A 25311-nucleotide genomic window follows, 5' to 3' on the forward strand; every position below is an offset into this window, starting at 1 on the left:
TGTTAACAAGAAATTTGTGGAGGGTTGAAAAACGAGTTTTAATGATTCCAATCTAAGTCTATGTAAACTTCAGACTTCAACTGTATTTTGTACAATATAAAAGTGCATTGCTCCTAAATAAAGTGTTTGTAATTGTGTATTTAAAACACAAGAAGTATTCATTTCTTAAACGATTTAATGAGAACACTTGAGACATCAAAAACATCAATAGCAATACAACGTCATCATACATAAAGTTTTGAATTTCCCTTTTTGTCATTTAGTAGTAAAACTGTGAGGGGCCTGTATTGTTCAATAGGACCAGACATCGCTTGCAATTTTCTATCAAATCAAGTCAACCTGAACAATCAACAGCACCAACAAATATCAGCTACAACAACTGTTGAGCATTCTAGATATCTGTGTCAACATGTCAAGCAGAAATGCCACATCCTTGTTTTAATCATTTAAATCATTCAAAGTAAATCATCTACAGTAATGCAAAATATTTGGACTAGTTCAGGTCGCTTGGTCGCAGCTCATCACACCACTTCTCAAACGCTCTGTACAGGGTGTCATCACCTGTGTCATTATAGATCTCTATAGATGGAGAGAAAAAGGAGATTGTTAACACCAGCTTTGAAAATATATGCATTTTTAATCTTTGTTAATGTGCTGAACTCTAACTGAAAAATACATGTCTGTCTCTTTACCTGCATGCCCTAGGCCAATGGGTAGAGGCATCCTGACCAGCCCACCAGAGTGTTTCAGCCTCTCACAAAGCGAGTGCTGCACTAGTGCCATGGTGACGTCCTGGTGCCACACAGGCAGCTCCAGCCCCCCCATGCAGCCTATAATCCGCAGCTTCTCCTCCTCTGTCATGAGGCCTCTCTCACGGGCCACATAAACCATGTAGGACATATCGATGTTCACCGCCTCTCCGTGCAGCAAGGAAGGGAGCACCTTCTGTAATAAGAAGTTCAACGTTCAGTACTGTATCCATGCACAACTCTCTAGAGTGCAGTATTACTCATAGCCACACTGTTTATTGCCGCTAACTAACACAAACAGGTGTGAGTAAACCTGACACCATGCTCATCTGGCACATAGTTACACTAAAAATGGAACAGGAGGTGACAAACATGGCATGATGACATATTGGTTCAAACCCGGTTACATACAGTAGCTCATGGAACTATTTGGCTTTGTGGTTATTTAAGGTGAAGTGGTAAAAATTGGTTGTACTGTACCATTTCCAGCTCTGGGCTGATAAGGTGACCAAAGTCTACTAGTCTGTCTAAATCGTCCTCCCACAGGTTGGGGGCCAGCTCCTCTAGCATGGCTTCTATGGCCATGCGTGTGGACACGGAGGCAGCATCTTTGATGTCCCCCTGAAGACCGCTGTCAGACTGGAACTTGGAGTCCAACAGGAACCGGCCGTTGGTCTCCAGAAGCTCAAAGAGACCTCTGTGTTTCATCAAGGCCATCTGTAGAGCACACATCTACATTACATTTACATTAAATACCAGTACATAAAACCAGATCTACAGAGCTAAATGAGCATCAACATATTCTCTAAGACTGATGATGTACTGTATATTGTTTTCTACAGTATAGTATGCAGTCAAATAGTACAGCATTGTATCTTAAGTTCATGTACAGTCCAATATCTAATTCATATCTGTTGCTGTCAGGCATTGCCACTGTACCTTTAACATTTCGGCCAGCCCATTGGAGATGTGTCTTCGAGAAACAGTTTGAATGAAGGAGCGGTCTAGGAAAGCAGCCACCGGGGGTATGTAGCCACCCAGCTTATTTTTACAGTTGGCAAAGTTCACCCCAGTCTTTGCCCCCACGCTGGCGTCGACATAAGAGAGCAGGGTGGTAGGGACACGGATGTAGGGGGTGCGTCTCCTGTACAGGGATGCCGCCAAGCCCACTATGTCCAGACAGACTCCTCCTCCGATGGCGATGATGGGCTCTGTGCGTCTGTCCAGGGAGAATTTATGGACCTCCTCCAGGATCCTCATCACCAGCTCCATGGACTTGTTCTCCTCGGTGGTGGGCAGGGGCAGGATTCTGTAGAGAACATTATGGGCCTCAAAGTAGTCTGTGAGCTGGCAGCCGTAGAGGTTGTAGACGGTCTGGTCCATGACCACGAAGCGCCTGAGGGGCTTGGTGCTGATGCTGTTCCTCAGGGCCTCCAGCTGCTGGGGGTCCCTAATGTGCCCCAGGAGCAGGGTGTCGTTGCTGGGGTCCAGCAGGCCCAGGGACTCAGTCACCTTGTAGGTGAAGATGATGGGGCTTACCACTGTCCAGGAGGTGCCTTGCTCCATGGTGCTCTCATAGCTGGAAAACGTGATATATTTGTCAGATTATTTTATGTACAGTACAATATGTACAGTAAATGTTTAGAGAACAAAGCCTGGGGATAAATGTAAATTCACACAATTTCACTTTCTGTGGAAAGTCTACCGTACCATCCTTGCCCGTCCAAATAAAATATTGAAATATTGATCATATTTGACCGAGACACGAGATGACAGAAAGACTCAACAATCTCAGATAAAGCATCCGAGTGAGCGAAACAGCGCCCTTCTGTCTCCTTTTGTGTCACCATGTGTCTGATGCTGTCTGGACAAAAGGAGTATGGCATGTTATACGTTTTCTGTCCAGACAGCATCAGATACTAAGACACCGCGGCGCTGTTGTGCTCCCTAGTTTCAGCAGAGAGGAAGAGGCCAAGTGAGAGGGCTAAATAAAGGGACTAAATAAACCCAATGCATTTCTATGGGCAAATATGCAGACCTAAGCTTGTTGCCTGCATTCCCACCTTTGGGACAACGATTTGTATTGTTAGGGTGGAGACATGAGCATCTCGTCATTATACACAGATCTCTGGTTTCAGCCACTTGTGAATTAGAAGGGAAAGTTGGTGGGTGAACAGTGCACTGTTCGGATGCTGGATTTCCCTAAAGTAAATTGATGTTTTGCCAAAATGATATAATTATTCCAGTCAAAATACTTTACTAGAGAGAATGACTTAGCCATAGAGGATCATTAGCTTCTTTAAAAAAATTGCTGTGGATTATTTCAAATCACAAGTGCATAGGCCTATGCCTATTAGGAAAGCCAGCCATTTGGGCAGAGTACGTTGCAAAAAGCCTAGCTGATTATTGAGTCGCTTATGTCAGTGAAAAGCATGTAAAATGTGAAGATGATGTGTCTTGAGTATAATTTAAAATGTTGAGACAAGATAAAGGGGAGGGGTGTGTGGCGAAGACATGCTTAGTAAATGTACCGTTAATCCCGTCATTTGGTTACATTCATTTACTGTTCTCATTCTCAGAGTGCAAATGTTGTTTGCAGAGTTCACAACCTGCTACACTTGTAGGAAACAAGTTTTGGTTTATTTCATAAACATAATTTAGGAGTTTTGTCAGAGTGCTCCATGTGAGCAATGAGCATGAGTGTGGTTTCTCTGTCCTGATAACTTTGAGGGAGAGCAAGCCAACCTGCTGAGTTGATACAATGTTGCACTTCACTAGTTATAGCTCAAGTCAAGACAGACAGAAAGGGAGAGACATAGGCATGCAAATTGAAAGAACGTGCATTTTATCAGGATAGGTTCTAATGTTTTTATTTGTTGTCTTTAGGCCTATGTATTTTACTTAGATGAAGATGTAAGTTATAGGCCTAGTGCTGCATTGGCTTATAGGCTATCTCTGAGTTCCATGCACTCATTTCTTTAGCCACCAATGGATCATGGTGTAGACTATCAATGTGTCCATATGGCAAAGGCTGGTGCTCTTGCATTAGTTTAATTTTAACGTTTTGATTTTAACCATTTTAATTCATATTTGTATGATTAACCACGTGACAATAATTTTGAGAAACTAAAACGTTACGAAAATGCGCATATAAAAATAATCATAACTGGCACGCAGATAAGTAAAATTGTAGGGTAAATTGTAAGCTTCCACAAACTTGAAACTCACTAGCTGCCTTCGGTCTTCATTATAACAGCCATTAACAAAATTCAAAATACCGGAAGTCCCATGAAAAAACAGGCCCATCCAACTGATTTGTTCTGGCACCGGCCCTGGATCTCAGGCTTATGACAAAGACTGTAAAAATGGGACCAGATGAGTCTCTGCTTGGCACTCAGTATTAAGGAGATACATTGGGGGGGGGGGGGGGGTAAGGCCCTGCGATAGACTAGTGTCATGATGTTGGCCTGGGGGTAGGTTTATGACAGTCATAAATTCCTCTCCCCCCTTTTTCCTCTCTCTACCCTACTGATGTTACATTTGCAAAACTCTTTGGTTAACATAGAGATTCTGGGAACATCAGAAGTTGGGGGGGAAATGCACTATATTCTGGTAATCCGACCAATTGAACATATGCGGTGGTACTTAATGAATATGATGTCAGTTCGGTTGTCATCTGAGACATTCTCATCAATGATAAGATGACATAAACTCTACAGTAAGTCTACACTTTCACATGGAATTGTTGTTCAATTTAAATGTTTGAATATGAAATTATTCAAAATTATAAGCCCTTGACGACAATATAACCTCCTGTTCCGAGGATGTGAGGACAACGGTCCGATGTCAGAATGGTTCAGATAATAACTACAGAATAAAGCCAACATCAGCGTGAGTTTTTGTTGCGAATGGTATGAACTTTGAACTCTTATTCACTACAGAAGTGATACCTCCTAGCCGTTGAGTTAGCCACAGCCGCTGCAAACGAGGGTAAGGAAGGAACAGACAGAGTATCCCGTCTACCACACAATGATGTTACTACAACGTATTCAATTTACCAGCTGAACATTCTTCAAAGGACGAAGGACTCGGTTGGGCAACACGGCCTTCCATCTACCACCAACCTACCGAAGCGCAGCTCAGAGTAAATATTTATTGCATTTTCCTTTTCCAAATGGGCGGTAATTTAGAATGCATAAGATACTGTATTTACGATAGCACAGCTTCGCCCTTTGTTCCTGAAACTCAGTCTTCCCGCTCTTTCACTCAAACCCGCCCCTTTTCTTTTGTGTAACAAGCTGTCACATCTGTTCTGCCCGCTAGGGATGTTTTCCTTTATGACGTAATTTATAATTTTGATTTAATGATGTGTATGTGTAATTCTGTGTGATTAGTTAGGTATTTAGTAAATGTGTCCTGTGTGAATTTAAGTATACTCTCTCTAATTCTCTCTTTCTTTCTCTCTCTCGGAGGACCTGAGCCCTTGGACCATGCCTCAGGACTACCTGGCATGATGACTCCTTGCTGTCCCCAGTCCACCTGGCCGTGCTGCTGCTCCAGTTTCAACTGTTCTGCCTGCGGCTATGGAATCCTGACCTGTTCACTGGATGTGCTACCTGTCCCAGACCTATTATTTGACCATGCTGGTAATTTATGAACATTTGAACATCTTGGCCATGTTCTGTTATAATCTCCACCCGGCACAGCCAGAAGAGGACTGGCCACCCCTCATAGCCTGGTTCCTCTCTAGGTTTCTTCCTAGGTTTTGGCCTTTCTAGGGAGTTTTTCCTAGGCAACGTGCTTAAGCACATGCATTGCTTGCTGTTTGGGGTTTTAGGCTGGGTTTCTGTACAGCACTTTGAGATATCAGCTGATGTACGAATGGCTTTATAAATACATTTGATTTGAATAGTAAATAAATAATTAAACCCAATTTTGTATTGCTGGTTCAACTTGAGAGCCAGGGTTCGTGCAGATAACCAAGAATGTACAACTTTCAGATGAGACTGAATTAAGATGACGGTTAATATTGACTGCTATTGATGTAAAATATTACTAGGTCTTTAAGAGTTTATTCGGAAGATAACAGCTCTATAAATATTATTGTGTGGTGCCGACTCTCTAGTTGATTACATTTACATGATTAGCTCAATTAGGTAATATTAATTACGGAGAAATTATTTTATAGAATAACATGTCATATCACTTAATCCGGCATAGCCAAAGACACGACACTAGTGTCCTGTCCAGTTGGTGTGCTTGTACATCAAAATGCCTCACATTACAGAAACATGGGATAGGCTCCTGGTCCTATGAGCCATTCCCAATCACACAAGTCAAGTCTTGTGCAAGCCCACGGCACAAATGTCAGTTCAACACATCTAGTTTTGATTTACATATGGTTCAGTTGTCAACTAATGTGAAAAGCAAAATAATTTCACCATGCCATTGGATTTAGGTTCAAAGTTGGTTGAAAAAATTACGAAATTCCATTATTAATGACTTTTTGCAAATCCAATCAGTTTTCCACGTTGATTACACGTCATCACATTGAATATTTTTGTTGAAATGATGTGAAAACAAGTTTTTGCCCAGTGGGAGGCTACTTATTTTATTACTTAAAGTCTAGCTAGAGGGTCTAATAAAATAAAGCATGTTAACATCAAGAAAACTAATTTAGATATATGACGATAATGTGCACAAACCTTATATTTTGCATAACGTTTTAATTTATTTAGAATCAATTGCATCCCTTAATTATATTTTAACACAAGTTTTACTCACATTTTAGCAGCTGATACTCGACCCTTTATATTTTTATTCAATTTATTTCCCGATTTGCGTTTCCATGTGCCCTTGACTTGAACTAAGTGAAACTCGTTCTTCTTTATTACTGCAATATTGTTGCATTCCAGTGGCTCTTCCACATGTGTCTTCCCAGTGTTTGCATCAAGTGACATCTTGATATATTTGTGTATTGGAAGCTAATGAGTGACCGATGCAGAGACAAGTAACCTAATGGAGCATAATGTTCACCTCTCATTACTCTGTATATATACATATATCCTCGACAGCAGATCACTTCACTTCTGCCAGGGGAGGAGCAAGTATTTCCAGTGTGCTTATGAAAGTGTAGCCAAAACCATTGTGTAGCACGTGCCCCAGCATGATCCTTACACAATTTTTGAGAGTGATGTAATGAAACTATAGAATTATGTAAAGAGGGATTCCCCCACCCCCACAATAGGCTATATAATTTATTAGCCTACATTTTTTTAATGTAAAACATATTTAGGCTACTTAATAAAAAACCTCTGACTCCACATCAATAAACATAGACCATTTGTTAATGTACGCACATACTGTATGTTTATATGTCAAGTATTTGTTTTATTTCACTCAAGAAATAAGAGCAAGATAAATACATTTGTAAAAGATACACATGTATTGCAAAGTTACATGTACAATTCTGGGATAATTGATAAGGGTTGATAAGGGTGTGTATTTAGCCTACTGGGGGAGCCTGCATCAGACTTGCTTCTTGTGCAGAAAATGTGCTATCAGTCACTGATGAACATGCGAAAAAGGCTATGGATATTATATATATCAGCATTAGCCTACCCCTTTTTTTGTGTGTACCAAATTGACTGTAAGAAAAAAAAACATTTTTGTTTAGTTGAATTGTGGTATGTTCAATTGCGTAGCCTCCTAGGCTACTTAACATACTGGACACAGGTATGCAACAGTTACAAGACAAAGTAGTTGTTTGTGGCACTGGATGGATGTTGTCAGAGGTCAACATTCAATTGACCATTTTTCATCTGAGCACATCTGGTGAGTTCCTGGTGTTCTGTTTGAAGAGTAAATATACATGTAGCATCTTAATTTGGGGCAGCAGGTAGCCTAGTGGTTAGAATGTTGGGCTGGTAACTGAAAGGTTGCTAGTTCAAATCCCTGAGCTGGTAAAGGTAAAAATCTGTTGTTCTGCACAAGGCAGTTAACCCACTGCTCTTAGGCTGTCATTGTAAATAGGAATTTGTTCTTAACTGACTGCCCTAGTTAAATAAATGTACAAAAAAACAATTTGAGCCAGTTTGCTACAGCAGGAATATAAGCCTACAGGAAATGTGGATTATAATTAATTGCCATTTTGATAATAAAAAATAAACCAGGTTTGACATTTCAAAGTGGAAATTACAAACTTCAGAAGTATTTTTAAACCTCAAATGCACCAATCATTGGAGTAAAGTTGTCCAGCAACAGGGTAATCAAATTAAGATCCTACACCTGAAAATAAAGAGTAATAAAACATACAGCTGACAAAAAAAGCAGATGTCAGTCTAGGATGAGCCAAGATGAAAGTTTAAGATCAACTTTTTGTAGAGTAAATGTATGATAATGATATGCAAAATATGCACATTCTTGAAGTAAAGTGATCATTCATGTCTTTGTATTGAGCTAAGAATCCATTCTATTTTATTTTAACAGTTGAATGATTTCACATTTTACATGGCTCATTTTAACACTTCAGCACCTCGTGACAAAAGTGTAGACATGATGGAAACCATTTGTATTTTTCTTTCATTACACAAGTGGCCTTTTTAACGTCTGGATGCCTGAGCTGGACAGATATCGTGGCGCTTGACTTGGCTGAAGGTCAGCTCCATTAGACATAGCTGTGTTATACGGTTTGCGCCCACGTGATGTGAAGACAGTAAAACGACCCGAAAAAACGTTGTCGCGAAAGGTTTACACAAAAAGTTTGACATCGATAGACAGATCTTACAGGTCAACGGACACGTGGGCGGAACTACTGTGTGGGAAACTAGGAGTTTATTTTGGGGAGTTTCGTAAGCCATCAGTAAAGATACATTTACACAACTGAAACGGGGTTAAGCTATATAGATAGACAGACAGCTGCTTTGCCAGTCGCCCTTTGTGATTTGACAACTTGTTGTGTATTTTGTATTACGAACGCCGTGGAAAGTCACCATGCAGGCCGCCAAAGGTATGTCGGGTCTTTTTCACAGAACTAGCTATGATTGCAGAAGCTCGAAAGAATGAATGTGGTTGGGCTTGTTAGTTGCAGGAGAATGTCGCGGGGAACATCAACTGGAAAGATCATAGGACACTTAAATAGTATATTCGTAATAATCCACTATTTGTGCATTATAAAACTAAACCTTATTTATATTAATTGTAATTAAATTAAATAACCTACATATAGGACTAGCTAGATGTGGTTAAGAGGTCAATGCATGGACGCAGCCGTGGGGACCCCGGATTGGCGCATATTGAACAAATCTGATATAACAAAGTGGAGATTCGTCAAGATTGATGTATTGTAACATTCCCACAATGTAGTTACTAACATCCGATTTGAACGTATGTGGTTGTTTTCGCTGCATAACATTTAGAATTGGTCCCTTTTCAGGTTTAGAATAAGTGAATGATTAATGCTAGTTTCCTAACTCCCGTTTGTAGTATCGCTAGCATACAGAAATCGGTGGTGGTAAGTCTAGTTTTGAACTGTATTGTAGTTGATTGGTGACGATGGCATTAACATGTATTGGGGTTCACATCTATACAAGCAGTTTACTCCGATTTTTTACATTAACATATTGTGAAATACACATAAACAATAGCCTAAATGTATGAGGTACCATAAGGCATCTTTCACCCACGCGTTTCGATGGCATATCCATGGTTTTGGTCGAGTTCCATTGACATCTTTACCGCATCTCTAGGAACATACACTTATAACCCCGTCTGTTGCAGTTATTTATTGGGCTCATCCGTACTTCCTAGAGCTGTATGTCCATCTAGTGGTATAGTTATGTAATGACAGAGTAGTCTGAATTGTCCAGTGGGAAAAGTACCCAACTGTCACTTGAGTAAAAAGTCACACAGCAAAATACTACTTGAGTAAAAGTATAAAAGTATTTGGTTTTAAATATACTTAAGTATAAAAAGTAAATGTAATTGCTAAAATATTCTTAAGTATCAAAAGTAAAAGTATAAATACTTTTACATTCTTTACATGAAGCAAACCAGACGGCACAAATATATTTTTTTATTCACGGATAGCCATGGGCACGCTCCCAACACTCCAACATCATTTACAGACAAAACTTTTGTGTTTAGTGAGTCCGCCAGATCAGAGGCAGTAGGGAGGACCAGGGATGTTCTCTTGATAAGTGCGTATCATATGTAACATTCCATATTTAACAATTACTTTTGGGTGTCAGAGAAAATGTATGGAGTAAAAAGTACATAATTTTCTTATGAATGTAATGGAGTAAAAGTTCTCAAATATATATTAAAGTACAGATACCCCCCCAAAATTATTTAAGCAGTACTTTAATGTATTTTTTACTTAAGTACTTTATACCATTGGAATTCCATATTATTATAATGTCACTCATTATCTGTATCACTGTCTCGAATTGTTCATTAGTATAATAGCCTACTGTACTCATTAGGCCTATACTGTATAGGCTTGTGTACAGTTTTGGTCTTGTGTTCTCTGCAGTCTCTGACACCCCGATGGAGTTCATGGTGGATTTCTTAAACAAAGCCAAGGAGATAGCAGATAGCAATGCCAACATTCCAGAGGAACTGAGGGTCAACCTACAGAAGGCCCTGGACATAGCGTGTGGTCTGGACGGCTACCTGGAGAAAATGAGCAGCCAGGAAAGTGCACCTCTCGCTGAGCTGTATCAGTGAGTAATTCTCTTGTCCGTCCCACAGACACAGTTCACATGGATGCTTTCTGATGCACATTCTTACTTAATCCCATGCGGATGTGTAGGAAAACGATGGAACACGACTGGGATAAAGTATTCGAGGACGGCAAGACTCAGTTTCGGCTTCCAAAAGAGTGCATCACTGGGCATGTGGAAGGTGAGACATCTCTATTGGGTACAGTTGTGTAGATGCTTGGTTAGAGATACATATTTAAGTAGTGCTAAATATTTGTCTTGATGTTTCATTGGCAGGCCAGACTCTGAAAATGCTGGTTCACATGAGTAAAGCCAAGAGGATCCTAGAGATAGGCATGTTCACAGGGTATGGTGCTCTCTCAATGGCTGAAGGACTGCCCGAGGATGGGTCACTGGTTGCCTGTGAGATTGAGCAATATCTTAAAGAATTTGCTAAGCCCATATTTGACAGGTCTCCACATGGCAAGAAGATAACAGTGAAGATTGGTTCTGCCATGGATAGCTTGAAGGTGACTAACTACGTGTTGTGTAACTACATTGATTAAGTTTAGGCTGCAGTGATTACACATGTTAGTCTACTTGCATAATAACCACGTTATATAGTTACATGCATATACAATGCAAACCAAATCACTTAAAGTAACAAAACTATTTGTAAGTGTAATAAATATGAGTACAATAAATAGCCAATTATATATATATATATAACAACCATTATACCTAAGTAAAAGGCTATACACTGATACAGTGTATCTAGCTCATTGACAGTGAATGGTCCGGTTCTCTGATAATATTGTCTCTTTTAAAGGATCTGGCTGCAGCAGGCGAGCAGTTTGACATGGTCTTTATCGACGCAGACAAGAACAACTACATCAACTACTACAAGTTCATCCTGGACCACAACCTCCTACGGCTGAGTGGTGTGATATGTGTGGATAACTCTCTGTTCAAGGCTAAGGTCTACCTAAAGGACACCGCTGATGTCAACGGGCTGGCGCTTCGAGATTTTAACCAGTTTGTGAAGAGTGATCTTCGTGTGGAGCAGGTGAGTGGAGAGACATGGCTTGTAATCTGTCTAATTATTACTGGGTGTTTACTCCTGTGTTAGTAAAGAAGGTTTTTCTTTTTGTAAGGTCATTGTCCCCCTCAGAGATGGCATCAGTATCATCCGCAGAGTACCCATGGCAACAGCATGTGAAGGCACACAGGTAACATGTGACACATCCTCAGTCAGAACCACACTTAGTGCCCATGCTAAACAGAAAAGAAAATGACTATCATTGTTGACAGCTGTAGTTACTACCATGAGTCAAATGGTGACTTTACAGTACTTAAAAGCTCATACAGACTTTTCCCTCCACACTTATAACTCACTTGTGTGTGACCTGTCTCAGAGCAAGGTAACAGACGATGAGGTATTCCGGGGCTTGAACGGGAGGTCGATCCTGGACCGGATGCGTCTGGACGGCAGGGTGGCCTATGTGACGGGGGCAGGCCAAGGTATAGGCAGGGCGTTCGCACATGCCCTAGGAGAGGCTGGTGCCAAAGTGGCTGTGGTAGACCTGGACCAAGGGAAGGCAGAGGGCGTGGCAGAGGAGCTCACACTGAAAGGTAAGGCTTTGGCATTAGCACACACCACTATGATTGTCACAATGTTGGATTTTCATATTAACCTTCCATGTATTACCAGCAGATGGTGCTCTACTGTCAGGGAAAAGTCAAGGAAATACTGTACATCATTGTTCCCCTACAAGCGGCCCAAGATTTGAATTGTTTTATTTTATTATTGTTGGACATTATGTAAAAATACCCCCACGCATAATAGAGAGATATACGCTACACTGAGTGTACAAAACATTAGGAACACCTTCCTAATATTGAATTTGCACCCCTCGCTTTTGCCCTCAGAACAGCCTCAATTCATCAGGGCATGGACTCTACAAGGTGTCGAAAGCGTTCCACGGGGTTGCTGACCCATACTGACTCCCACTGTTGTGTCAAGTTGGCTGAAACCCAGCAGCGTTGCAGTTCTTAACACAAACCGGTGCGCCTGGCACCTACTACCATACACCATTCAAAGGCACTTAAATCTTTGTCTTTCCCATTCACCCTCTGAATGGCACACGCACACAATCCATTTCTCAATTGTAGCAAGGTTTAAAAATACTTCTTTAACCTGTCTCCTTCCCTCCTCTACACTGATTGAAGTGGATTTAACACATGACATCAATAAGGGATCATTTCTTTCACCTGGTCAGTCTATCATGGAAAGAGCAGGTGTTGCTAATGTTTTGTGCACTCAGTGTATGTGATTGTAAGCCAGGTTTGAATTATTGTTTTAGTGAAATATTATATCTGTATATTTGGCTTCTTGCGGTCACTTTGTAGTCTACAAATGATTTGTAATTATGTTCCGACCCCCTGACCTTCCGGTCAAGAAACCATCGGCTGAATCTAGTTCATTATCCCTGTTGTATATTGTAATCTGATTATATTATATTTTCAGACAAAACTTTAATCTGCACCACATGGCACCATATTTTGCATATGAAGACACAAAATAGTAATAATATCAATAATTTCGACCTTGCCTATTATTGCATTTTAAATTGCCACTGCTTTTTAATCCAGGGATAAATTGCATTGCGATTACTGCTGACGTCAGCAAATCGTTAGATGTTGAGAGGATGATTGACAGCATTGTGTCCAAATGGGGAGTGATCCAAATAGCATGCAACAACGCAGGGATCAACATGAACTCAGCCAGTGAAGACACCAGTCTGGAAGAGTGGGACCAAACCTTTGATGTCAACTTGAGGGGGACCTTCATGTGTTGTCAGGTGTGTGATTCCTCTACTGTATTCTGTTGTAAGCCTAGGCCACTTATAGGGGATGCCTGATCTGCACTATCATCTAGGATTGATGTGCCCAGCTGGTAATACACTTGTGTCCCCAGTGGACCGGCTGAATGCAGTGTGAAATGGTGTTGGATTTTTAAAAATTAAAACATATTTTTCAAATTCTCCCCCAACTGCCCGTCATTAAAGCTTGTTAAAGAGGAAAATAATGCCTTTGCAGCCTGACTGCAGGATGCTTTATGTACGAGCCGGTCCACGGGGGACACAAGTGTATTAACGGTTGGGCACATCAATCCAAGACGATAGTGCAGATCTAGAGCCCACTATTGGCAGCCTAGGCTAGTATGCTACTGTAGGCCTGTGTGATCTATTTCATTACTCAGAGGGTCATACCAGTGGCAGAAGTGTCTGGAAAATGGGAAACATGTACAGTTGTTTGCATTTGAGTTTACACGTCTAATTGTTTTGGGGGGGAATGACGTGTAAATTACACATGGAATATATGAGAGTTTGAGTTAGGGTCTATGAGTAAGTATGAATAATAATGAAAAGTGTACACACAGGGTGTCAATACTAAAAGTGTGATGAATGTTTCTAATATGTGTCCATTCTCCCTGAATTCTTGCCTCAGGCTGTAGGTCGTGTGATGCTGAAGCAAGGATATGGGAATATTATTAACACAGCGTCCATGGCCAGTCTAATAGGTGAGTGAATATTCTATCCTGTATGTTCCCTTTAGATTTCATCAAAGTTTTAGAGGGAGAATGTCTTCCTTTCATCTCCATGTATGGTGAGTCAATGAGGAATGGTGAGTCAATGAGGAATGGTGAGTCAAATGAAGAATAATGACCTGAGCTTTGTTGCTGCATTGATATGTCTCCTATAGTACACTGAGAAGTACAGTAATGTAATACTCATCACAGTGATTTTGTGCACCTGAACATAATTGGATACGGTTTGTTTCTGTAGCGTTGCGAAACGACTTCAATGGGCTTGGTATTCTACAGTCTTGCCATTTCAGTGTACTTTAGTGAACTTAAAGTGACAGAGGAGGAAACATGGTGACCCATTTCACAAATGCAATCTATTTTTATTTTTTAAAGTATAATTGCTAATACTGCTAATCTTCACCATATAACTGTTTATTCAGGACAATGCTATTGTGATTTATCCACCCACATTATTCTCCCGCTGCAAACACAGTTAGTTGTGATTGCTGCTCATCAAGGCACTTTTGCATCATAATAAACATCCATCTCCTGAGCTCTAGGGAGGATGTGTTAGTAAGGAAACCTGAGGTCCAGCATGTAAAAGATTTCCTGTGCAACAACCCTGCCTGCCTCTGTAAAGGGCTGTGTTTAAGCAGCAGATGCTTTTACATTTGACTAAGTGCATTGTGAAATGGGAGTTATTCCCAGCCCAGTGTAAATCCTACAGGTTCCTCCAGAGAAACAGTAACACTTCATCAGCAGTATAGTCATCGCCAATAAACTGCTGTGACATATGGGCCTGAGTACCAACTGCAGGGGCAATCTGTAAAACAGGGCCATGCTGGTAAATAGAGGATGGCTACAAAAAAAAGTGATCAATTACTCAGTTCCGCACAGTCCTGCAGGAATTGACTTTATTGGTCTGGACATCTGTTACAGTATTGTCATAATGAATAATCAGAGGGGACCTGTTTTAGCCAAGTAGGGTACCAACAAGCAGCCGTGAATGTGTATTTTAATTGAACAATGACAGCTTTTTGTCCATCTGCTGAATAAAATGTGTTTTTCCCCTCCCCTGTACATTTGAAGAGAATGATGTTAGGCCACACAAAGGAAGAGCATTTTTGGCATGCTAACAAAGCTGTATTGGAGAGTAGATGTAAAGTATTTGACCTGACTAAGGAGGATAGAGAGAATCATGTCAGCGGCACGCTCATTCAGCCTGTGTACCATCTTTACTTCCTATCTGTCCTGAGGACTTGAGTATGTGTAGGCCTGTGATGAAAAGGGCTCGTTTCCCCCCACTTAGAATGGGCAATATGTAGCAGGGGGGATGTTAGAGGATTTTAGACAGTGCTCTCTTTCTCCCTCTCTAAGGATTACTGCTCTTAAAGACGGAAAACATCAATGCAGGTTTATTTGAAGGATGAAGGCCTGTTTTGAACAGTATTTTGAAGCTGTATCATCAGGTCTTCAGTGAGGATTAGCACTGTTAGGCTTTTTTAGCTGTGTTTCCTGTCCTGATAAATCGGCTTTCACCTTCAGTCTGGGTGTAAGCCCTGGGCTTTGCTCCTCCTCACGTGCTCCTCCTCTCCTCCAAGGCCGGGGTCCTACCCAAGGGCCTGCACCTCCTCCTCACTCCATCATGGAAGCATCCTCCACCCTCTTCTCTCCTCACATCAGCTCTGTTCCTTTCTAAACAAACGAGGGACCGTGAATCTCCTGTCCACTCTGTCTCCCCAGGACCAGCCCCTGCCTCTCTGCAGCTGTGTCATATTTATCATCTCTGTTCCGACCGAAGCAATTTGGCAGTGAGATCAAGGGGCGACGAGGTTAACTACTAAAGTTGTATGTAACTTGGAGGCTTCCCTGTGATGATTAATCAACCAGAGGGAAATTAGCCGCTGTCCAAGCATCCCATGCAGTGTGCAGCATCTGTGATGGTCAAGGCAAACTAATGGTGTGTTGCCTTTGTTGCTGAAGATGGTGCGTAACTGGACATTACAAGCAATTATTTTGACATGGCTTTATCCACAGGGTCCCAAGTACCTAATGGAGGTGTTTTCATGTAGCATGCAATAGAAACCAGGGTGCTGAGTTATGATTGAAATGAAGAAATAAATCCTATGCAGGGGTACTCGAGTGGCGCAGCGGTCTAATGTACTGCATCTTAGTGCAAGAGGCGTCACTACAATCTCTGGTTCGTATCCAGGCTGTATCACATCCAGCCGTGATTGGTAGTAGCATAGGGAGGTGCACAATTGGCCCAGCGTCGTCCGGGGTAGGCCGTCATTGTAAATAAGAATTTGTTCTTAACGGACTTGCCTAGTTAAATAAAGGTTAAGAAAAATAATTACTCTCAGAGAAAGTCTACATTGTAGTGTGTGTTTCATGGTTATTAGAGGGGTAAGGTTTGTCTTTTAAGTCGCTCTGGATAAGAGCGTCTGCTAAATGACTTAAATGTAAATGTGGACTTTGAGTGCAGTTTATATGGTTATTCCACATTTTGTTGTGTTACAGCCTGAATTCAAAATGGATGAAATTGATTTTTCCCCACCCATCTACACACAATAACCTATAATGACAAAGTGAAAACATGTTTTTAGAAATGTTAGCAAATTTAATTGAAAATGAAAACATTTACATAATTATTCACACCCCTGAGTCAATACTTTGTAGAAGCAACTTTGATGGTGATAACACGTTGAGTCGTCTCAGGTATGTCTGTATAAACTCTACACATCTGGTTTGGGGATTTTCTCCCGTTCTTTCTTGCAGATTTTCACAAGCTCTGTTAAGTTAGATGGGGAGAGGCGGTGAACAGCAATCTTCAAGTCTTAGGATTCAAGTCTGGGCATTGGCTGGGCCGTTCAAGGACTTTCACTTTCTTGTTCTGAAGCTATTCCAGCATTGCTTTTGCTGTATGCTTTGGGTCATTGTCCTATTGGAACGTAAATCTTCTCCCGAGTCTAAGGTCGTTTCACTCTGAAGCAGCTTCTTATCAAGGATTTGTCTGTTGTGCCTGGTTTTCTCCAGTGCTTTGAATTCAGGCCAAAGAGTTACATTTTTGTCTCATCAGGCCACAGAATCTTTTGCCTTGTGCTCTGTCTTTCACATGCATTTTTGCAAACTCCAGGCGCTGCTGTCGTATATTTTTCTCAGAAGTTGTCCTTCTGACAGGCTCTCCCATCTCAGCCAACAAACTCTGTAGTTCTGTCAGAGTGGTCATTGGGTTCTTGAATACCTCCCAAGGTCCTTCTTGCCCAGTTGCTCAGGACGGCCAGCTCTAGGCAGAGTATGCGTAGTTCCATATTTTTTTTATTTCCCAATGATGGAGACCACTGTGCTTTTGGAAACTTTCAACACTAGTATTTGTTATATACTCTTCCCCAGATATATGCCTCAACACAATTCATGGTATAGTTTCTGCTCTGACAAAGATTTGTCCGTCGGACTGCCAGATGGTGAAGCGTGATTAATCACTCCTGGGAATGCGTTTCCACTGCTCCAAAGTCCAATGGCGGTGAGCTTTACACCACTCTAGCCGACGCTTGGCATTTCTCATGGTGATCTTAGGCTTCTGTGCGGCTGCTCGGCCATGGAAACCCATTTCATGAAGCTCCCGGCAAACAGTGCTGGTGCTGATGTTGCTTTCAGGGGCAGTTTGGAGCATGGTAGTGAGACCATTTTTACATGCTTAAGCACTCGGTGGTCCCGTTCCTTGAGCTTCTATGGCCGACCACTTCACGGCTGAGCTATTGTTGCTCCGTCGTTTACACTTAGCAAAAACAGCACTTACAGTTGACCAGCCAGGGCAGCTCTAGTAAGGAAGAAATTTAACGAGCTGACTTGTTGGAAAGGTGGCATCCTATGATGGTGCCACGTTGAAAGTCATTGAGCTCTTCAGTAAGGCTTATCTACTACCAATGTTTGTCTATGGAGATTGCATGGATGTGTGCTTGATTTTATACACCTGTCAGCAATGGGTGTGGCTGAAATAGCCGAATCCACTCATTTGAAGGTATGGTCACATACTTTTGTATATATATATATATTGTACACTGCCAACTGTGGGACCTTATATAGGTGTGTTCCTTTCTAAATCATGTCCAAACAATTTAATTGGCCACCGGTGGACTCCAATCAAGTTGTAGTGACATCTCAAAGATGATCAAAGGAAATTGGATGCACCTGAGCAAAATGTGGAGTGTCATAGCAAAAGGGTGTGAATACTTATGTAAATGAGATATTTTTGTATTTCATTTTCAATACATTTGCTAACATTTCTAAAAACATGTTTTTACTTTTTCATTATTGGACATTGTGTGTCGATGGGTGAGGGTAATTTTTATTATTTAATCCATTTTTTATTCAGCCTGTAACACAATGAAATGTGGAATAAGTCAAGGTGTATAAAAACTCTCAGGAATTAACTGTATGTGTTTTAATTAGTTCAAGTTTAGTTTAAAACAAGTGATGGACAAAAATACAGATCAAATATATACATAAACCTATGCAGTGTGTAGTTGGACCAATACTACTTGACTTGATTTGTCCCCTCTGCAGTGCCCCATCCACAGAAGCAGCTTGCCTACAACACCTCAAAGGCAGGAGTGGTCAAACTGACACAGACACTTGGCACAGAGTGGATTGACAGAGGGGTCCGAGTTAACTGCATCTCACCGTAAGTTTGTGTCCCAAATGTTAGTTTTATTAAATGGCCTAGCTTCAGAATAGGCCTATAGTGTCAATGTCAGATGTTATCTGTATCGCCATGCCACAACAGTTCACACATCACAAATACTTTTTAAAATTTCAATCCTAACTTTGATTTAAGAATGTACACATACAAACTGTCCATGGACTTCAAGCCCATCTATTCTGAACAAAAATATAAATGCAACATTAAACAATTTAAATGATTTTACTGAGTTAGAGTTCATATAAGAAAATCATTAGGCCCTAATCTATGGATTTCACATGACTGGACAGGGGTGCAAACATGGGGAGCAAGGCCCACCCACTGGGGAGCAAGGCCTGGCCAATCAGAATGAGTTTTTCCCTACAAAAGGGCTTTATTACAGACAGAAATACACCTCAGTTTCATCAGCTGTCGGGGTAGCTGGTCCCAGACAGGTGAATAAGCCGGTCTTGGCTGGCGTGGTTACACATGGTCTGCGGTTGTGAAGCCGGTTGGACATACTGCCAAATTCTCTAAAACGACTTTGGAGGCAGCATATGGTAGATAAATGAACATGAACTTTTCTAGCAAAGTCTCTGGTGGACATTCCTGCAGTCAGCATGCCAATTGCACATTCCCTCAAAACTTGATATATCTGTGGCATTGTGTTGTGTGACCAAACTGCACATTTTAGAGTTGCCTTTTTTCCCCAGTACCAGGTGCACCTGTGTAATGATCATGCTGTTTAATCAGCTTCTTGATATGCCACACCTGTCAGGTGGATGGATTATCTTGGCAAAGAAGAAATGCTCACTAATAGGGATGTAACCAAAAGAGAAAAGCTTTCTGTGCATATGGAACATTTCTGGGATCTTTTATTTCACCTCATGAAACATGAAACTTTACATTTTTGTTCAGTATGTATTGCTATTTGTTGAGCTGCCAAGAACAGTAATGATGAGAAGCGATTGAGTGTTTTCCTCCATTGTAAAAGTTCCATTTAAGCCCTCAAACAATGTGCTCAGGCTTAATTAGATGGCGTCTTTAGGGAGGAATCAAACAAACACTTGCTCTAATTGTTATATTCAATTAGGAAATCAAATGAGCATCCTCACTCCAAGTGTCTCCACAACAATAGCACATTGTTTGTATCTAGTTGTCTGTGAAGCTGTGCGGCGGTGAAGAAGAGAACAGAGGAACACTCTTCGCTGCGCTGTGTGTGTGTGTGTGTTAAGTCGAGCATCCCTTAGCCCCAGCGAATCCGTCCGGTGGCTCGGCATACGGGGCCCGTCACCACACCCAGAACAAAGGGCCCACTCTGCTTTATTTATCGACAGCTTGTTTGCTCATTTGAATTTGCAAAGAAGCAATTCTTTCCCCCTTCTAACTGGCTGTCTCAATGGGGCGCTGATTTCATAGAAGTGACAGTCAGTAAATATGCATAAAAAAGGGACACAATTAGCGAGTGCGAGGTTGACTGCAGCCTGATTTCATTGGCAACTTTAGCCGCGCCGGTGATAAGCTGCATTATCTAGAAAATTGGTTGAGGGAAAACAGCACCTCTGATTGCCAGGAAAGGTTCCAGATAACAGGGCGCTGAAGAGAAATATAATTGAGGTGGAATATGTTAACCAAGGTGTCACATGCTTCTTGGAGCCGCTAATTTATCCAAATGTTGGAATTTGTATCAAGGCACAGCCAGGAATACTGCATGCCTAACATGTCGGGGACGGGCTAAAGATGAGTTGACCGTGAAGCTTTTAGTTACTTTCATAATGATTGTGTGAAAAGCCTGAAGTCGTCTCACATTAGACACAGCTGTGTTGACACGTTTATCCAAATGATATATTTCAATAGGTGGAGAGAAAATCATTGCTCATGATAGATTAATGCTGACACAAGCATTGTCTAAACATGAAAGTACCTAAGTCTCAGAGGAGGAAATCACTATAGTACTATAGTACTAATCACTATAGTACTAATCACTATAGTACTATAGTACTAATCACTATAGTACTAATCACTATAGTACTATAGTACTAATCACTATAGTACTAATCACTATAGTACTATAGTACTAATCACTATAGTACTATAGTACTAATCACTATAGTACTATAGTACTAATCACTATAGTACTATAGTACTAATCACTATAGTACTATAGTACTAATCACTATAGTACTATAGTACTAATCACTATAGTACTATAGTACTAATCACTATAGTACCAATCACTATAGTACCAATCACTATAGTACTAATCATTATAGTACTATAGTACTAATCACTATAGTACTATAGTACTAATCACTATAGTACCAACATACCTGTTTCTTTTAAATGCCACTCAAGCACAATGCCTGAGAATCAAACCAGCTAAAGCACATATCAGGCAAGGAGACGCAGAGAAAGTGATAATGTACAGGCTCCTGAAGGCAAATTATACCTAGGGTCCTGTCGTACCCGGTGGTGCTTCCTGCGACGTGCCAGTCATTTAACACCATGCGTCCCACTGTAAATATCATCAGAGATGTACCCTTTTTTAACACCACGCGTCCCACTGTAAATATCATCAGAGATGTACCCTTTAACACCACGCGTCCCACTGTAAATATCATCAGAGATGTACCCTTTTTTAACACTACGCGTCCCACTGTAAATATCATCAGAGATGTACCCTTTTTTAACACCACGCGTCCCACTGTAAATATCATCAGAGATGAACCCTTTTTTAACACTACACGTCCCACTGTAAATATCATCAGTGATGTACCCTTTTTTAACACCACGCGTCCCACTGTAAATATCATCAGAGATGTACCCTTTAACACTACGCGTCCCACTGTAAATATTTTCAGAGATGTACCCTTTTTTAACACCACGCGTCCCACTGTAAATATCATCAGAGATGTACCCTTTTTTAACACTACGCGTCCCACTGTAAATATCATCAGAGATGTACCCTTTTTTAACACCACGCGTCCCACTGTAAATATCATCAGAGATGTACCCTTTAACACTACGCGTCCCACTGTAAATATCATCAGAGATGTACCCTTTTTTAACACCACGCATCCCACTGTAAATATCATCAGAGATGTACCCTTTTTTAACACCACGCATCCCACTGTAAATATCATCAGAGATGTACCCTTTTTTAACACCACGCCTCCCACTGTAAATATCATTAGAGATGTACCCTTTTTCAACACCACGCATCCCACTGTAAATATCATCAGAGATGTACCCTTTTTTAACACTACGCGTCCCACTGTAAATATCATCAGAGATGTACCCTTTAACACTACGCGTCCCACTGTAAATATCATCAGAGATGTACCCTTTAACACTACGCGTCCCACTGTAAATATCATCAGAGATGTACCCTTTTTTAACACCACGCGTCCCACTACGCGTCCCACTGTAAATATCATCAGAGATGTACCCTTTAACCCCACGTGTCCCACTGTAAATATCATCAGAGATGTACCCTTTTTTAACACTACGCGTCCCACTGTAAATATCATCAGAGATGTACCCTTTAACACTATGCGTCCCACTGTAAATATCATCAGAGATGTACCCTTTAACACTACGCGTCCCACTGTAAATATCATCAGAGATGTACCCTTTTTTAACACCACGCGTCCCACTGTAAATATCATCAGAGATGAACCCTTTTTTAACACCACGCGTCCCACTGTAAATATCATCAGAGATGTACCCTTTAACACTACGCGTCCCACTGTAAATATCATCAGAGATGTACCCTTTTTTAACACCACGCGTCCCACTGTAAATATCATCAGAGATGTACCCTTTTTTAACACTACGCGTCCCACTGTAAATATCATCAGAGATGTACCCTTTAACACTACGCGTCCCACTGTAAATATCATCAGAGATTAACCCTTTTTTAACACTACGCGTCCCACTGTAAATATCATCAGAGATGTACCCTTTAACACTACGCGTCCCACTGTAAATATCATCAGAGATGTACCCTTTAACACTACGCGTCCCACTGTAAATATCATCAGAGATGTACCCTTTTTTAACACCACGCGTCCCACTACGCGTCCCACTGTAAATATCATCAGAGATGTACCCTTTAACCCCACGTGTCCCACTGTAAATATCATCAGAGATGTACCCTTTTTTAACACTACGCGTCCCACTGTAAATATCATCAGAGATGTACCCTTTAACACTACGCGTCCCACTGTAAATATCATCAGAGATGTACCCTTTAACCCCACGTGTCCCACTGTAAATATCATCAGAGATGTACCCTTTTTTAACACTACGCGTCCCACTGTAAATATCATCAGAGATGTACCCTTTAACACCACGCGTCACACTGTAAATATCATCAGAGATGTACCCTTTTTTAACACCACATGTCCCACTGTAAATATCATCAGAGATGTACCCTTTAACACCACGCGTCACACTGTAAATATCATCAGAGATGTACCCTTTAACACCACGCGTCCCACTGTAAATATCATCAGAGATGTACCCTTTTTTAACACTACGCGTCCCACTGTAAATATCATCAGAGATGTACCCTTTAACACTACGCGTCCCACTGTAAATATCATCAGAGATGTACCCTTTAACCCCACGTGTCCCACTGTAAATATCATCAGAGATGTACCCTTTTTTAACACTACGCGTCCCACTGTAAATATCATCAGAGATGTACCCTTTAACACCACGCGTCACACTGTAAATATCATCAGAGATGTACCCTTTTTTAACACCACATGTCCCACTGTAAATATCATCAGAGATGTACCCTTTAACACCACATGTCCCACTGTAAATATCATCAGAGATGTACCCTTTAACACCACGCGTCACACTGTAAATATCATCAGAGATGTACCCTTTTTTAACACCACATGTCCCACTGTAAATATCATCAGAGATGTACCCTTTTTTAACACCACGCGTCACACTGTAAATATCATCAGAGATGTACCCTTTAACCCCACGTGTCCCACTGTAAATATCATCAGAGATGTACCCTTTAACCCCACGTGTCCCACTGTAAATATCATCAGAGATGTACCCTTTAACCCCACGTGTCCCACTGTAAATATCATCAGAGATGTACCCTTTAACACCACGCGTCACACTGTAAATATCATCAGAGATGTACCCTTTAACACCACGCGTCCCACTGTAAATATCATCAGAGATGTACCCTTTTTCTGAAGGGTAATTGGGTTTATTTATTATTTTATTTTGGTTACTAAAGTCGTGGCTCTGAAACGCCACACTGCTGTCACTCCTGGCTTTGAAGTCTGATGTCTCCGAATTCTCTTTCCCTCCATCTCTGTCTCCCTTTTTCTTTTCAGGGGGATTGTTGACACCCCTCTCATCCACTCGGAGAGTTTGAGGCTTCTGGTGCAGCGCTGGCTGTCAGATATCCCTGCTGGACGACTGGCTCTAGTGACAGACCTGCAAGCTGCAGTGGTCTACTTGGCATCTGACGCCTCCGACTACATGACAGGGCATAACTTAGTCATAGAGGGTGGGCAAAGTCTGTGGTAGAGAGAGGGAGAAGCTTAATTTTTCCCACTCTTGGTTCACTCTTGGGAATAGACACCCACCGCAGGTGGCTGGTGGCACATTAATTAGGGAGACTGACTCATAGTAATGGCTGGAATGGAATGATATGGAACACTTGGCTTCCATGTGTTTGATTTCACTCCATTCCAGCCATTATTATGAGCCGTCCTCCCCTCATCAGCCTCCTGTGGCGACCACTGTGACTGATCTCCACAGGGAAGACTAGAGTAACAGAGATTAGGTCAGAGTGATTACCTCCCTGGTTTACCATTATGTCAGATTGGAGATTATTTTACAGTTTCATATAGTAGTCTTCACATAAAAGGGACATTTCCACACAGTTGTGCTTTCATATCCCTATCATTTTCTTGACAGAAATGCACACTTTGTCGCAAATCCTCTTTATGCCTTCTACATGGTGCTATCCTTTGGACATCTGTGTTTTTATACAGAAACATTTTTCACGCTGGAATCTGTGAGTGACTCTTATAAACAGGTTTTGACACCATTTGCCCCATCAGAGGTATTTGTTTCGTAAGTGAAGAGTACTTGAAACGGGTTCATAGTTCAAGATTTTAATACACTGAATGCATGCTGCTTTCTACTGTGCAAGTGCAGTACGTACTGGATATTAGATTGTGAAAGATGGGTTGGGCATAGTAGAAAGTACTGAGATGTGTATGACAAGATACTGTACGAAATACAGTCTGTTTATAAAATAAACAATATCAAACTTAATATTGTAACTAATCCTTTCCTTATGGGGACTACATACTGAACACATATGGTTTCAAAGCTAACTAGACATTCTATGCATATAAATGTGTAATAACTCCCTGTTTGACAGTCCTGGGATGGTTGTGTTTCTCCGGGTACCATAGTGTACCCCCCTCCTTCAGCTCTTCTCTCATGGTTTTGCTGATTGGTCCCCCAAGTGGTGCTTACAATCCACATCTTAATTGCTCCCTGTACTGTTTTTGTACTGCAAAACAATGCTTAAAGGAGGTT

At 41.2% G+C, this 25311-nt stretch overlaps 2 protein-coding genes across 4 annotated transcripts; one reads left to right on the plus strand and one right to left on the minus strand.

Moving 5' to 3' along the window:
- Nucleotides 1–163: 163 nt before the first annotated feature.
- Nucleotides 164–9532, minus strand: LOC124003813 (2-epi-5-epi-valiolone synthase-like). Of its 3 annotated transcripts, none has more exons than XM_046312405.1 (5): nt 9434–9532; nt 1689–2328; nt 1230–1466; nt 693–945; nt 164–579 (listed from the first exon to the last, which is right to left on the minus strand). In XM_046312405.1, exons 2-5 carry the CDS (start codon nt 2313–2315, stop codon nt 494–496), a joined length of 1203 nt encoding a protein of 400 aa, XP_046168361.1. In that variant the 5' UTR covers nt 2316–2328; nt 9434–9532; the 3' UTR covers nt 164–493. The 3 variants fall into 3 exon arrangements, with proteins under 3 accessions (XP_046168361.1, XP_046168359.1, XP_046168358.1); XM_046312403.1 differs by having other exon boundaries at nt 9413–9520; XM_046312402.1 differs by lacking the exon at nt 9434–9532 and adding an exon at nt 6534–6820.
- zgc:113054 (uncharacterized protein LOC541322 homolog) lies at nt 8357–25041 on the plus strand. Its single transcript, XM_046312401.1, has 11 exons — nt 8357–8757; nt 10282–10471; nt 10561–10652; nt 10748–10980; nt 11280–11516; nt 11605–11679; nt 11866–12082; nt 13103–13311; nt 13961–14033; nt 18606–18723; nt 24090–25041. The coding sequence occupies exons 1-11, from the start codon at nt 8742–8744 to the stop codon at nt 24283–24285; spliced, it is 1656 nt and encodes a 551-aa protein (XP_046168357.1). The 5' UTR covers nt 8357–8741; the 3' UTR covers nt 24286–25041.
- Nucleotides 25042–25311: the final 270 nt, after the last annotated feature.

Source organism: Oncorhynchus gorbuscha, linkage group LG18, assembly GCF_021184085.1.
Source record: "Oncorhynchus gorbuscha isolate QuinsamMale2020 ecotype Even-year linkage group LG18, OgorEven_v1.0, whole genome shotgun sequence".
Lineage (NCBI taxonomy): Eukaryota > Metazoa > Chordata > Actinopteri > Salmoniformes > Salmonidae > Oncorhynchus > Oncorhynchus gorbuscha.

Coding starts and splice junctions, on each gene's coding strand:
- LOC124003813 (XM_046312402.1), bottom strand. CDS start 6,709: ATGTCACTTGATGCAAACACTGGGAAGACACATGTGGAAGAGCCACTG. Junction 2,329..6,533: donor CGAGTATCAGCTGCTAAAAT/GTGAGTAAAACT, acceptor CACGTTTTCCAG/CTATGAGAGCACCATGGAGC. Junction 580..692: donor CATTGGCCTAGGGCATGCAG/GTAAAGAGACAG, acceptor CTCCATCTATAG/AGATCTATAATGACACAGGT.
- zgc:113054 (XM_046312401.1), top strand. Junction 11,680..11,865: donor CAGCATGTGAAGGCACACAG/GTAACATGTGAC, acceptor GACCTGTCTCAG/AGCAAGGTAACAGACGATGA. Junction 14,034..18,605: donor GTCCATGGCCAGTCTAATAG/GTGAGTGAATAT, acceptor TCCCCTCTGCAG/TGCCCCATCCACAGAAGCAG.